This window comes from Conger conger, chromosome 2, assembly GCF_963514075.1.
Source record: "Conger conger chromosome 2, fConCon1.1, whole genome shotgun sequence".
NCBI classification, from domain to species: Eukaryota; Metazoa; Chordata; class Actinopteri; order Anguilliformes; family Congridae; genus Conger; species Conger conger.
The window spans coordinates 73,177,944-73,191,630 of NC_083761.1; the positions used below are offsets into that span (position 1 = coordinate 73,177,944).

A 13,687-nucleotide genomic window follows, 5' to 3' on the forward strand; every position below is an offset into this window, starting at 1 on the left:
AAGCAGTCAGCCCGACTCATATCGTCGGTTATGTGCTGAGGGCGTGTAGTGACGCAGGCACCCACACACCTCGGCCTGTTTCACAGCTGAGCTGGGCTGATGTGTGCAGGGTGGCTGGCAGTAAGTGTGGACGGGGGGGGGGATATCGCACAGGAGTGCTATAAAGGGTTTTTTTCACAGCACTTCCGAGAGTAGACATGCCGTCTTAGGCGGCAGAGACGCGATGCGGCTTTGAAGAGGCACCGGGTCCGTTCTCAGCTCCGGATCTGGAGTGACGAGGCACACGCAGACCTGTGAAGATAGCTGTGAATTACTGTCAGACAGTGAGGACAGTAACCCGGAAGGAATGGGAAAATGGCCGCCTCGTTATTTCTGGATTTTTGAAATGGCGTGTCCGCCGTGACATTATTAGTCAACGTGCATTCCCTGTTTTTGTTTCCTTCTTGTTAACTCGTGAAAAACTGCCAACACTTCAGCGGATTTATGCTTCGCGCAAACCTCTCATTGCATTGCTGTGTTAGATCCGAATGATGACAAATGTGCACCTGTGTTGGGGATGCTGGAGTGTTGTTTTATCCAAATGGACTTTTGGGCTGCTTACATTAGTATTACTATATAAGTACAAATATATAAATATACTGTATACACCATATCAAAGTGTGATCACCAGTGTGTTGATTAATGAGATGATGGCACATTTATTCTGGGGTGTCAGGACAGAAATGACTCAATGACTCACTCGAACCTGAACGCCAGCATAGAAATGTACGTATTTTGGGGAATAGCAACACTTCCACCCCCTGGATAATAGAAGATGTGCCAAACAGGTTATGTAAATGAAGTACAAGTTTCCATTTTAAATTTGCGTAGATAAGCAATGTCCTAAGAATTTCTAATGAAGTCTTCTTTGAGTCACACTAACACTTTTCTAGGCATTCAGATCGGTATACATGGTACCTTTACTATGAGACGGTATATACCCTGGGGCTGGGTACTCTACATGAGCACTGTTACCTGAAATTGGGGTTTGTGTTTTCATTACATTACATTATTGGCATTTGGCAGACGCTCTTATCCAGAGCGACATACAATTGATTAGACTAAGCAGGAGACAATCCTCCCCTGGTGCAATGCAGGGTTAAGGGCCTTGCTCAAGGGCCCAACGGCTGTGCGGATCTTATTGTGGCTACACCGGGATTAGAACCACCGACCTTGCGTATCCCAGTCAATTACCTTAACCACTACGCTACAGGCCGCCCCCGTTTTCCTTTGCTGTAATTAGTTCCAGATTCTGCTTTATGCAAATGGGAGAAATGCATGTGTGCACAGTGGAGGCCTAATGTTTTGAGCAGTTGCACCTGACCTCATTGTACAGAGCTCTCTGGGGCTTTGAAAGGGCAGAGCGGTGCAGGGAACATTCCGGAGACAGAAGATTAGATCGCATATGAGATTGTGTCTAAGCAGCCTGGTGTGTGTGTGTGTCCACGCAGCTGATGACCAAACACCCCTCCAAGCGGCTGGGCTGCGGCCCGGAGGGGGAGAGGGACATCAGAGAGCACGCCTTCTTCCGCCGCATCGACTGGGAGCGGCTGGAGAACAGCGAGATCCAGCCGCCGTTCAAGCCCAAAGTGGTGAGTGCACCTGAGGCCTGGCCCTCTTTTCCAGCCCTCAGCACACACGCGCACACACACGCACACACGTGTACACACACACACATACACACACTCATGCACACACACACACACACACACACATGCACACTTACACACATGTGCACACACTCATGCACACACACACACACATGCACACTCAGACACACACACACACTCACACACACACGCATGTGCACACACACACATACACACACACATACACACGCATGTGCACACACTCATGCACACACACACACACATACACACAGACACACTCATGTGCAAGCACACACACACTCACACTCACACACACACACACACACACACACTCACACTCACACACACACACACACACACACACACACACACACACACACGTACGCACAGACAGGCACACACACATGCAAACACACACTTCCACATCAAGTTTGCTGTAGTGTGTCCACTCCAGCAGTTCGCTCCACAGGTGCTGCTGTAGGCAGGTTTGAGAGAGCGCAGACATCACTGCTCACAGTGAGTTATCAAACTGACATGCATCTCCTGGGACAACCATGCTGGAAGGTAATTAAAGGAAGGTTTTTTCATGAAACCTAAATTAGTAACTCGGGTGTTTCTTGCTCCAGGCATCTGTTGGAGACCGGCTTTCATTTCTGCTTTTGTTCTGTTTTCCTGTTTATATTTACACAGTTTTTTCTGCGTGTTTGTATATTTACATGTACCCCCTGGTTTGGTGAAGGGGCTAGTTTGTAACATTTATTCGCCCATGACCCCCCCCCCCCCCCCCAGCAGGCATACTGTGGCACACTGCCTGTCTCTACACGTACCCCAGCAGTGGGGATACGGCAGACTCCCAGAGGGGTATTGCTGTGAAGTGAACACCCTGGAATAGCTGCTTCTGAAAGCAATCAAACAGCACCTCGCACTCCCTTCCGCAAGATAGTCCGGAGCAATCCCCTAGGCTCTGTCACAGATTGTGATACAGCTTTTCGCTGGCGTGCATGCAAAGTTATTTTGTGAAAAGCAACAGTATGGTGTCTGGGATTTCAAAATCCCAAGGGTTCCTTCGCAATCCCTTTTTATATTTTCTCTGTAAACTTGTTTTTAATTTTACACTTGATTGTTTGTTCGGGTCAGGAATGCAGTGGGGTTTTTTTGTTCCACCGTTTGTGATGAATTCCTGTTTGCCGCTGTAATGAGGCTCTTGCTTTAGTGAGGAACGTTCCGGGCCTTCATCATAAACCATGCTAATTTGCTTTGAAACACGCTAATTATAAAGTGCAACAGAATTAGTCAGAAGTAATTAACCAATTGTTTGAAACTGAAAAGCAATGGAATAGCATGTAATTATGTAAAAATGAAAATCACACATACAGCACTTGAAGCTCGAGCCAGACACAAGTCTGCTGTATGTTTCTACAAGAAGGATGAAATGGCACTGTATTCCAGGAGCTCAGCAATTTTTGAAATACTCAAACCACCCTGTCGGGCACCAACAATCATTCCACAGTCAGAATCAATTACATACATTTTTTCCCCAATCTGACTGCTGATATGAACATTAACCGAAGCTCCTGACCCGTATCTGCATGATTGTATGCATTGCACTGCTGCCACACAATTGGCTGATTAGATAATCGCATGAATAAGTATGTTCCTAATAAATTGCTCAGTGAGTCGACGTTTTCCTGCTTGCTGAGTCAGATATGGATTCAGTTCAATTCCATTTTATTTGTATAGTGCTTTTCACAGCAGACTGTCCCAAAGGCACCTTATATGGTAACTGAAAAAAATGGGAAATATCAGCCTCAAGACTGAGGTAAATGACTCCCTAGTTAGAAAAAAACCCTCAAACAGTGGCGAGAAAAAACTCCCCGCTGGGCTATAGGCTGAGATGGTAACAGTTCAGGTATTAAATTAGCAGGTAATCCAGAAAGTCCACATGTATGGATGTAGAGTATGCAATTCAGAAGGGAAGGGGATGAAGAACAGTGTCAGAGATTGATGAGGATAGAGCACATGAGATCTTTGCACATTGGCACTGAATTACATTATTACATTATTGGCATTTGGCAGACGCTCTTATCCAGAGCTACGTACAGTTGATTAGACTAAGCAGGAGACAATCTTCCCCTGCTGGTTTTTCAATTCAAAAACACAGTAAAATATAAAAGCTTGTTAAAGTATCTAAGTTCTATAGCAAAATATAAAAAAATATGTATTTAGTTCTGTCGCAAAATACAATGAATGATGTACAGTATTTGAATAGTATTTATAACTGATGTTTGACGTGAAGACTGATAAGACGGTATTAAAATACAGATAAGGATTGGCTTTTTAGTAATGACAAACATGTCAATGTGCAGTTTTTGAGGCTCATTAAGAAGAAATCTTTTAATGTTACTGTCAGGAAGACTGCACCAAAGCTCCGGAAATAAATGTTTTATATAACGGATATGACGGATTATATAGATATTACGGAACGTCCCACAATGATTCCATTTAATAAAGAATGATGGACTTAGGTACAGAGGGTGGCCATTATTTGGATGAATATCTTACTTGCTCACTAATGGTGAAATGGTGGGTTGTCATTATAAAGCCTTTGGAAATGTCCTCGTTAATTTCATTTTGTTAATTTCCGGATACCGGAGCCCACTCAGCCATAACTTTTTTAAGGCAAAACACACAACACGAGTCCGGCTTCAGATGCGTCTTTACTGAACACATCTGAACACACCTTATGGAAGAATGGAGTGTTCTGTTCCCTGTGCATCACATGCACAGTAAGCCATGCCAAAGGCAGGCGGAATAGCAGTACGTTGGTTTTGTTGTTATTGTGTTATTGTGGAGATTAGAAGGGTGAGGCAGTGAACAGGGTGTACTGACATTTCATCAGTCGATCGAGATGTTTCAGGTATTTTAGCCCTGGCTGATTCCGCCTTCAATGCGGCCATTTTAGTGCCATTTTACCTGCAATTGCGCTATAAGCAGGGGTGCTCGAATGGCCTTAATACGTGCGGCCTCCCTGCTATGGAAGAAAGACTGTGGGAAATGAAGACCTATACATTATAAATGTGTTTTTTCTGCATGAGTCACCCTCGCGGGCTGCCAGGGGGGTTAGAAGGGAGTGTTTGTCCCACCGAGCCCAAACACCGGGGTGTGCATTTGTGCATTTGTTCAAATGACGCACAGCAGAAGATGAAGTAGGTCACCTATAGTGTGTGTTTCTGCTGTTTTTAAATGAAATCGTGCAGTTCTATCTTGCTTTCTATCCACAAGGGCTCCGTACTGCGTATGTACGTGTGTATGTATAGGAGGTGTACGTGTGTGTGTGTGTGTGTGTTATGTGTATGTTTGGGGGGGTGTGTGTGTGCACCCACATTTTTGTGCATATCCACCCTCCGAGCACTTTATTAGGAACATTTTTGCACGTACTTATTCATGTATTCAAGCCAATTGTGTGGCAGCAGTCATGTAGATACAGGTCAGGGGCTTTGGTTAATGTTCACATCAACCATCGGAATCTGGACAAATGTAGATTTAAGGGACTTTGACCGTGGAATGACTGTTGGTGGCGGACAGGGTGTCACAGCGGGGAGGACAGAGGAACCAGAAGCAGACACAGGGGTGTGGAAAATGACAGGTTCACTAGCAGGTGGAGGGGCAGACAGAGCATAGTAACAAACAGGCAAAAGATCAAAAACCAGGGGGTCCGTCCACAGGCAAAAGTACAGAGGTTGATCCAACAGAGTAGTCCAAAAAGCAGGCAGGGGTCAAACACAGGAAATCCAAACAGAAACACCGCAAGGGCAAACAAACAAGGCACGGGAAAACAAACAAGGCTCGGGAATAAGGGTGCTAGAACAGGGGGAAGGAATGAAGGGCTCAGGACTCAAAAACAGGACAAGACAAACTAGCAGGGTGCAACTGAAAAGGACAGGTATAAATGCACAGGGGAATGAGACAAACTAGGCGGGGCATGGGAGTGAGGGCGGTCGAACAAATAAACATCAGGTGAGACACATGAAAGGGTAATAGCACAATAATGAGGGGGAAACGAAAACGCGGACTGGATTCACAAAGACACACATGTAATACAAACGGCTCCGGACTAGGGAGTAGGCAAGTGCAGAGAAACAGAAGATACGGAGAGACAGGTGTGAATACTTCGCTGAAACTAAGCAAGTAATCAGTGATAGAATAGGGAGGCGGAGTTACAGAGCAGAACTGGAGATGCGTTAGTAAGTTAGTTAAGTGATTTAAATTACAAATACCCAAAACTAGTGAATGTTAGTTTGTTAGTTTGACAAACATATTAGTGTGTTAGTATAATTAGTACTGTACAAATTCTATGTTAGTTGGGATTAGTATATTAGTGCTATGTTCAAACATGAAATGGAGAGAAAGCAGGAAGTAAGGAATGCAAGATTGGAAGGAAGGTTGAACCCTGGAACTACCGTAAACACCAGAATAGTGGGGCACGCAGACAGGGGAGTGACTGGGCTAGTAAACATTCAGACTCAGACATCACAGGGGAAGACTAGTGCAAAGACTAATGAATATAAACAGAACACCAGACATGAACTATGACAAATAATAAATTAAAAGAATAATGATAATAAACAATGATAAACTAACACAGGACAGAACACAGGAACATAACACAGGGTGGTTTGAGTATTTCAGAAACTGCTAATCTCCTGGGATTTTCACACATACTAGTCTCTAGAGTTTGCAAAGAATCTGCAGACAGAAACGCCTTATTAATGAGAGACTTCAGAGGAGAATGGCCAGACTGGTCAAAGCTCACAGGAAGGTGACAGTAACACAAATAACCATGCATTACAACAGTGGTATGTAGAAGAGCATCTCAAAACATAACGTGTAAAATGTCTAAGTCTAGGCTACAGCAGCAGAAGACTTAATGAGTCTAAAATATAAGTGTAATAAATACCTAATAAAGTGCTCACTGAGTGTATATCTTATGTGTGTGTGTATAATGTATACTAGGTGCGTGTGTGATGTGTATGTGTGTGCAGTGTTATCTGATCAGTAAATGATGATAAGGAGAGGCCCATTCTTCACAGACTGGCCTTTGGTACACCAGAGGGTCTGTGGTATTTAGGGTGCGGCACTCTGTCACTCCCTGGCCTGCACTGACCCAGCCTAATTAACCTAGAGCTCCCTAAGACTGCATCCAGCGCATCACACCGGAACATTCCGGCAGCTGTCAAATGGAAATCAATGGCTAGGCACAGGTTTATCGACCACTGTTGCCATTGGAAACGAGGGCGACCACCTGGGAGAATTGGGGCAAATTCATTGCTCAGGTTATGTTTCTTCATTTGTCTATCAATGTATTTGGGGTCACGTGCTAACTCAAAGTTGGTCAGACTGGAGACAAGGGGTGGTCATTCTGAGCATGTGATGTGCTGTTTATGAGTGACAGATTAAAGGCTTTTATACTCTGTCGGGCGACAGCGCCGGTCGCAGTGACTTTCGGTTTATACGTCATAAATTAAACATTTTTCATTTAAACCACGACCATAGCCAATGTCGGGCGACGTTAGAATGCTCATGAATATTCTGCGATTTCATATAAAAAGCAGACTTAAGAGTGTTACCATGGAGAATTCATCCAGTCACTAAGTTTTTAAAGGGACGCGTTGAATTTATGTCCCCTGTTATAGGGTATAGTGTGGTATACAAATGTTGATGGTTTGCTTATGAATTAGTATATGCTATGTATGCATTCTTCAAAGAATTTATAAGACTTTTAAAATCACTTTTTTTGTGAGGAAAAAATTACTAGCAAACACTCATTTTGATATTGGTAAGTTTTTATGTTGTCAAGTTTAAAAAGACGTTACAAGGGCAATATGGCATTAAGCAAAATGCCCATGTGAATCCTAATTTCAGATGGTAGCATATGCTGTCATTTTGCAGACAATTGCTTTTGAATAATTATTATTTGCTGTGCTCTCTCTAACTATCCAGTCATATAAACAGATGTAAATTTGGATAGTTTTATTGCGTTGTTTATAATATAATAATTTAGTGACCATGAGGCCTACCTCTGCTCTTTCTCTCTTAAATATTCATTCTTGGGCATGAAAAGCAATTTTCACAAATATAAAAACCTTACTTGCTGCCTTACTAGCAGCAGTTTTCTAAAAATGGTAAGCTTGCGTAAAAAACCTAATTCAGTTAAAAATCTAATCTGTAATCAAACAACCGGCAGAAACTCTGCAATGAGGACTGAAATGCGGATGTTTAGCCTCATAAGATGTACCACCAGGACTAGGCAAGCCACCGAGCTAAACCGGAATGCACAGAGAGGAGAGGATGAACCGACAGAGGCCCCTCTGTAAGGACCTGGAGCTCTGCCACATCCTCCAAAGCCCATAGCTAATAACATTTAATGTTTCATCTTGCCCAGAAGTGCAAAACAATGATATAGGCCATGAAAAATTGAGTGGCAGAATGTTTTTTTTTCCTTTTCCTGGGGATTCTGTGGATTTAACTACCTAGTGAATTCGCTCAGTATACGTTCCTTTACTGATTCCTATTTGATTTCCTGGTTTGCTTGCTGTTAGCAGCTAATGTCCCGGCTAGCATGTCTTTGTATTCAGACCATTGGCAGATCATTTGGGGCCAAGGGTTAATATTCCAAGGCTGTACTGTAATTTGTCCTTTATCCTTGCCCTTGAATTTTGCATCACAGGGAACACTGCTGGTAGAGATGTGCAACGTGATTAAGTTTTCTCATTCAAGTATTAAAAATAAATTGTGGATGGTCATTCATGGGAGTTTTAGCAATAATGCTTAGCAGTTTGAAATATGTCTGCCATTTAAATTATTTAATCTTGAACATTAAATTAGGCTTTTTATGATGAAATTACAAGTTTTTACTCTATTCAGCTCCCTGGAACATTCTGTGGCTGAAACAGATTGTAATGTTAAATATTTTCAAGGCAGCAAGGCAGTCTCTTCATAAGAATAACCAACTGAAATGCAGCCTAACTGCAATGCTCACCAATATTCTAGGGACATTAGTATGGGAGTGCAGTAAAAGGTCAGCTTTTTTGTCTATGTCACTGACTATTCATATTAAAATGTTAATTAAAATATGTAATTCTTTCCAGATGCAAACAGTATCTTTTGATAGATGTTCCTGACTGATCAATATTTTGTGAATCATTTTCAGTGTTAGCACACGATGCAATACAGTTCACCTGCAACTATAACGGTAGCCTTGCTGTAGCCATGACTCTCACGTTGAAAATGAAATGCAGTTAACTGCAGGTGGCACCAGAGAAAAAGATCAATGTTGCAAATTGCAAAGCCTACTGTGTGAGGTTCACGTTGTCCTGTCTGTAATACGAGCCAGGCTAAATGCACATGTATGCAGGACTGTAAATAATCCAGATGAACAGAAGCGTTGGTGTGGAATTAATTTCAAACACTGTAATGCCACAGTCAAGAAAGACCGTTTCATGGAGAGAAATATTTTCATTATACCTCTTTATTTAAAGGCAATTCCAAAAGTACCTCTTGTGAATAATGTAAGTATTGGTAATCTGAGTTGTTTTACTATAATAGCATAGCAACCATTAGCCTTTTTGGTATCCAGAATACTTAACATGTGCATTATTTTTCTCCATAGTCATGAATAACGTCAGTGTTTTTCTTTAGAACGTCTGCAGACATAGGTTAGTTTGTTTGCTTGTTTGTTTTGCTTGTTTGTTTTGCTTGTTTGTTTATTTATTGAGTGATTTATTGGTTATAGCCAGATTTTCTCATAAATCAGTTTCTTTAAGTTTCCTAGTGTTATGATTCCTGGAGCAGGGAAAGCGTATCCTCCAAAATGAATTGTGCTCAGTACAAGCCAGGTGCATGCTGGGATTTCATCGGCTGGCAGTGTGGCCATATATAAAATGAAGCCTCTCCACAGCAGATGCTGTGTGCACATGGTATAGAGGTGTGATATTTCCTGGATTGGATTGTGATTGATAGACTATCCAGGCTCCCAGGGTGTGCCATCCTTACAGTGGCTGTGGAAATGAGAATAAGCATGTGCTGACAGTAGGGCTTGTGCATACATGTGTGTGTGTGTGTGTGTGTGTGTGCGTGTGCGTGTGCGTGTGCGTGTGCGTGTGCGTGTGCGTGTGCGTGTGCGTGTGCGTGTGCGTGTGTCTGTATGTGTGTGTGTGTGTGTGTGTGTCTGTATGAGTGTGTGTGCCTGTATGTGTGTGCAGATCAGTGTGTGTATGTGTATGCAGGTGTGTGAGTGTGTGTGCGTGTATGTGTGTGCTTGTGTGTGTGTGAGAAAGAGCGAGAAGGAGAAAGAAAGAGAAAGAAATAGAAAGTTTAGATTTAGACTTTCCCCATTTTGCACTGAAAGAAAATTGACCATGTTGACTGTTTGCTGGGTGGAAGTGTCACCCGTCTCTATTTATGTCAGAAAGCACATCCAGTCTCTGCCCACAGGAGCAGTCTGCATAATGATGCAGAATGACCATCCTCCACCAATGTAGGGCGACCGGAGCCGTGCTCATACTTTCTCTCCCACCACATATCAGGACTATTTTCCATTTAATCGGGCAAAGGTAAATCTAAAGCAATATTAACCATCGCAAAGTGGGAGCAAAACATCTCCATCAGCAATTTACAGAAGGTGAGATGAGTGTGACCAAGATGTGTACGATTCGTACGAAGAAAAGGACAGCAGCAGTGACATGTTAGAGCTCACAAATTCTCAAACATGTCATGCTAGTTAATGCTAGGTAGTTCGATTTTTGTGGCTAATATGGACACCAGAAATTGGTTTCGTAACATATAACCTATGTGTAGGACTTACTGTATGTTTGTCACGTCTACCAAGCTATGAAGAAAAGTCCTTATATAGTCCTTCTATATCAGAAATTTAATATGGCAGTGCAATGATCCACTCTATTTTTGATCTATCTATTTTTGTGAAACATGTTCCTGTTAGTTAGGTTTGCCACATACAATGCATTTGAACATGCATTATATTTGGAGGTAGCTTGGATATGTACTGTCACATAGGGTTTTGCTTGTTTTCAGCAGGAAAGCATCTAGTTCTGGTTGCCCTTAGTGCCCCCCTGTTTTCAGATGTAAAACCCTGCATTAAGAGAGACCATTAGCCCATAGCCTGGCACCTGACCACTCAGGGTCCTGCAGAGAACTGAAAAATATTTTAATTAGGATAATAATCACCGTTCTTTCAGCAGACCATCAAAAGTGTGTGAGCACTTATTCCAATGAAAGCACATACATTCCTGATATCATTTATAGGATTCTTTTTCCAGGCCACAAAAAGCTAAAAAGCCTAAACGGGTACAAATCCTTGTCGCTGGGGTGGTACCCTATAGGTACATTGTTGTACCCAAATAATTCATTTGTATCTGTTTTTGCTGGGAAAACATACTCATTTGTACCCAAAGAGAACATTACTGTGCTTCCAGGGAAATTTGATCCTTGAAGAACAAAAATCTACCTTTGCCACTTTATTTCTGAGAGTGTATACCCCAGTGTAGATCAATGTTTTTACATCAGGCTGCCGTCTGTGCTGTTGAAAGACATTAACGGGTTTGCTGTGTAAAAGATCTCTGTTTTAAGGCTTGTGTGGTGGTGCTGCTTTGCTGCGCCTGTGTGTCTGAGCTGGGCTCTCAGTGCTGGCTCTGTTAATGCCGCGCGCGGGCGTGAAAGGATCAGGCACTCTGCTGCTCTCCCCGAGCACTGACCCGTGGGGGACCCCTGGCACGACACTCTGTGCTCCACTCTTAAAGGCTGCACCGCTGTTCAGACCTTCAAAGACATCCTGTTAAAAGCGTGTGCTCGCTCGTTCTCTCTTTGTCCCTCACTCCCTCTCTCTCTCACACACACACACACACACACACACACACACACAGTGCAGAGCACGTGCAGCAGCACACATGAGATCAATGGGGGTTTCCATGAATGAATAAACACATAATCCCTGGAATCCTACTAAAGATCCAGCTATTTTTAGCACGGCACAAGAGTGGTTTTATGGGATCCACGAAAAAGTAGGGCTTTCAAATTCTCCATGTTAGTCACACACAACAGCCCTTTCATGCATTGTTTTGTTTAGTGAGTACAAGAATGAAAATAATACCGTATGACTGTAAATTGGGTGTTTTTAAGCAGTTTGTGCTACATTTATACACTTCCATTTTTGACCCAGGCTTCTACGTACAACCATGAATCAGTGTTCGATACTGAAAGCGTTTACTATTACTGTGTAAATTAAGAACACTAAAGATTACATTTTATTTTCAATTTGGTTGCCATGTCATCAATGGGAAATATTCAGTCCAGCCAAACCAAGCTAATTAATATCAGTCATGGTACATTTGAATGTTGCATTATTTTTTAATAGCTTGCAATAGTATACGTGGCATTAATAGTTAATATGTGTGATTCAAGTGTTTATGATTTATTTAGTGTCCTTTTGAAGCCTTTGGATTTCTTTTTGTCTCTTTGTGTGTCTTTGTTGAGGGGAATTACCTTTGATTACACCACCTTTTGTTGTTAATTGAATGGACAGATTCAGCTTTAATTTTATATGATGTGCATGTTTCTCTAATGAATGGCTTTATTATTGCCATGTGTTTCATATTCAGGAAGAAAGGAGTGATTGATTCTCCTACAGTATCTTCTGAAGATTGGATTAACCTTGCATTGGCCTGTATTACCATTGTCATTATTAACAAAGTAATTATCATATCAGTGTCATCATAGTATCATTAATTAATATGGGCAATTCAAAGTATAATACATCTGCTGTGCACCTTAAAAGGAGATGGTTGCGGTGCTAGAGCAATACTGTACTATAGATGAATGAAATTGGCTGAGCTTGCTACCGATGCTATTTGTCTGTACGAGTATTAGTCCAAATCTGTTTTGACTGGAGTATTGTTTTTCACAGATGTGGCGATACTTTTTGTATGAGGAAATGTGTCGTATTTAACATTGTTCCAATGAGAGGTCAGGTTCGCTTCTGTTCACTTTGACATCAATTGCAAAAGGCTTTTGGGCCAGGGGTGCCCAGGTGAATTGAATTTAGAGCGTGAAATCCGAAGCAGTCAAGTGCGCTTCGTCCACAGACGATGAGGGAATGGACACCTTTGAGTGTAGTCACTGCTGCCCCAGATGCACAGTATTCTCTGTCAGTACCACTGCAGACCAGTGGAAGTCCACACGTTGCCGTTTTGCCAGCATACTTTACTGTATACGATGAGCCATCGCGCACCCATGAATTTCAGTCATTTACAATAACTTGGGTTCTCTGGTTGGGTAACCATCACAGTTTTTTTTTTACTGAGTAACTTTCTGTAACTTTTTCACTTTTTTTTGGTCGATCGGGTTCGTATGTGCAATGCCACATCCTTCCTGTGTGTGGCAGGATTACAGTGCTGCTGTCCTTTTTCACATACATGCCTTCTGTCAGCGGTCGTAACCAATGTTATGATTCGACTATGATTCAGTGGATTCACAATGACTCCTGTAACTGGGTTTGATTCAGCGGTATCACATAATCACAATGACTCCTGTAACTGGGTTTGATTCAGCGGTATCACATAATCACAATGACTCCTGTAACTGGGTTTGATTCAGCGGTATCACATAATCACAATGACTCCTGTAACTGGGTTTGATTCAGCGGTATCACATAATCACAATGACTCCTGTAACTGGGTTTGGGTCAGCGGTATCACATAATCACAATGACTCCTGTAACTGGGTTTGATTCAGCGGTATCACATAATCACAATGACTCCTGTAACTGGGTTTGATTCAGCGGTATCACATAATCACAATGACTCCTGTAACTGGGTTTGATTCATCAGTATCACATAATCACAATGACTCCTGTAACTGGGTTTGATTCAGCGGTATCACATAATCACAATGACTCCTGTAACTGGGTTTGATTCAGCGGTATCACATAATCACAATGACTCCTGTAACTGGGTTTGATTCAGCGG

The 13,687-nt window shown here is 42.4% G+C and overlaps 1 protein-coding gene across 4 annotated transcripts in view; it reads left to right on the forward strand.

Annotated features, from left to right (window-relative positions):
- Positions 1–13,687, forward strand: part of LOC133122172 (protein kinase C alpha type) — a 193,726-nt gene that overhangs the window by 174,215 nt on the left and 5,824 nt on the right. For all 4 annotated transcript variants that reach the window (XM_061231972.1, XM_061231969.1, XM_061231970.1 and 1 more), the window contains one exon: positions 1,491–1,631. In XM_061231972.1, coding sequence (XP_061087956.1) covers positions 1,491–1,631 — 141 coding nt within the window. The remainder of the gene's footprint in view (positions 1–1,490; positions 1,632–13,687) is intronic.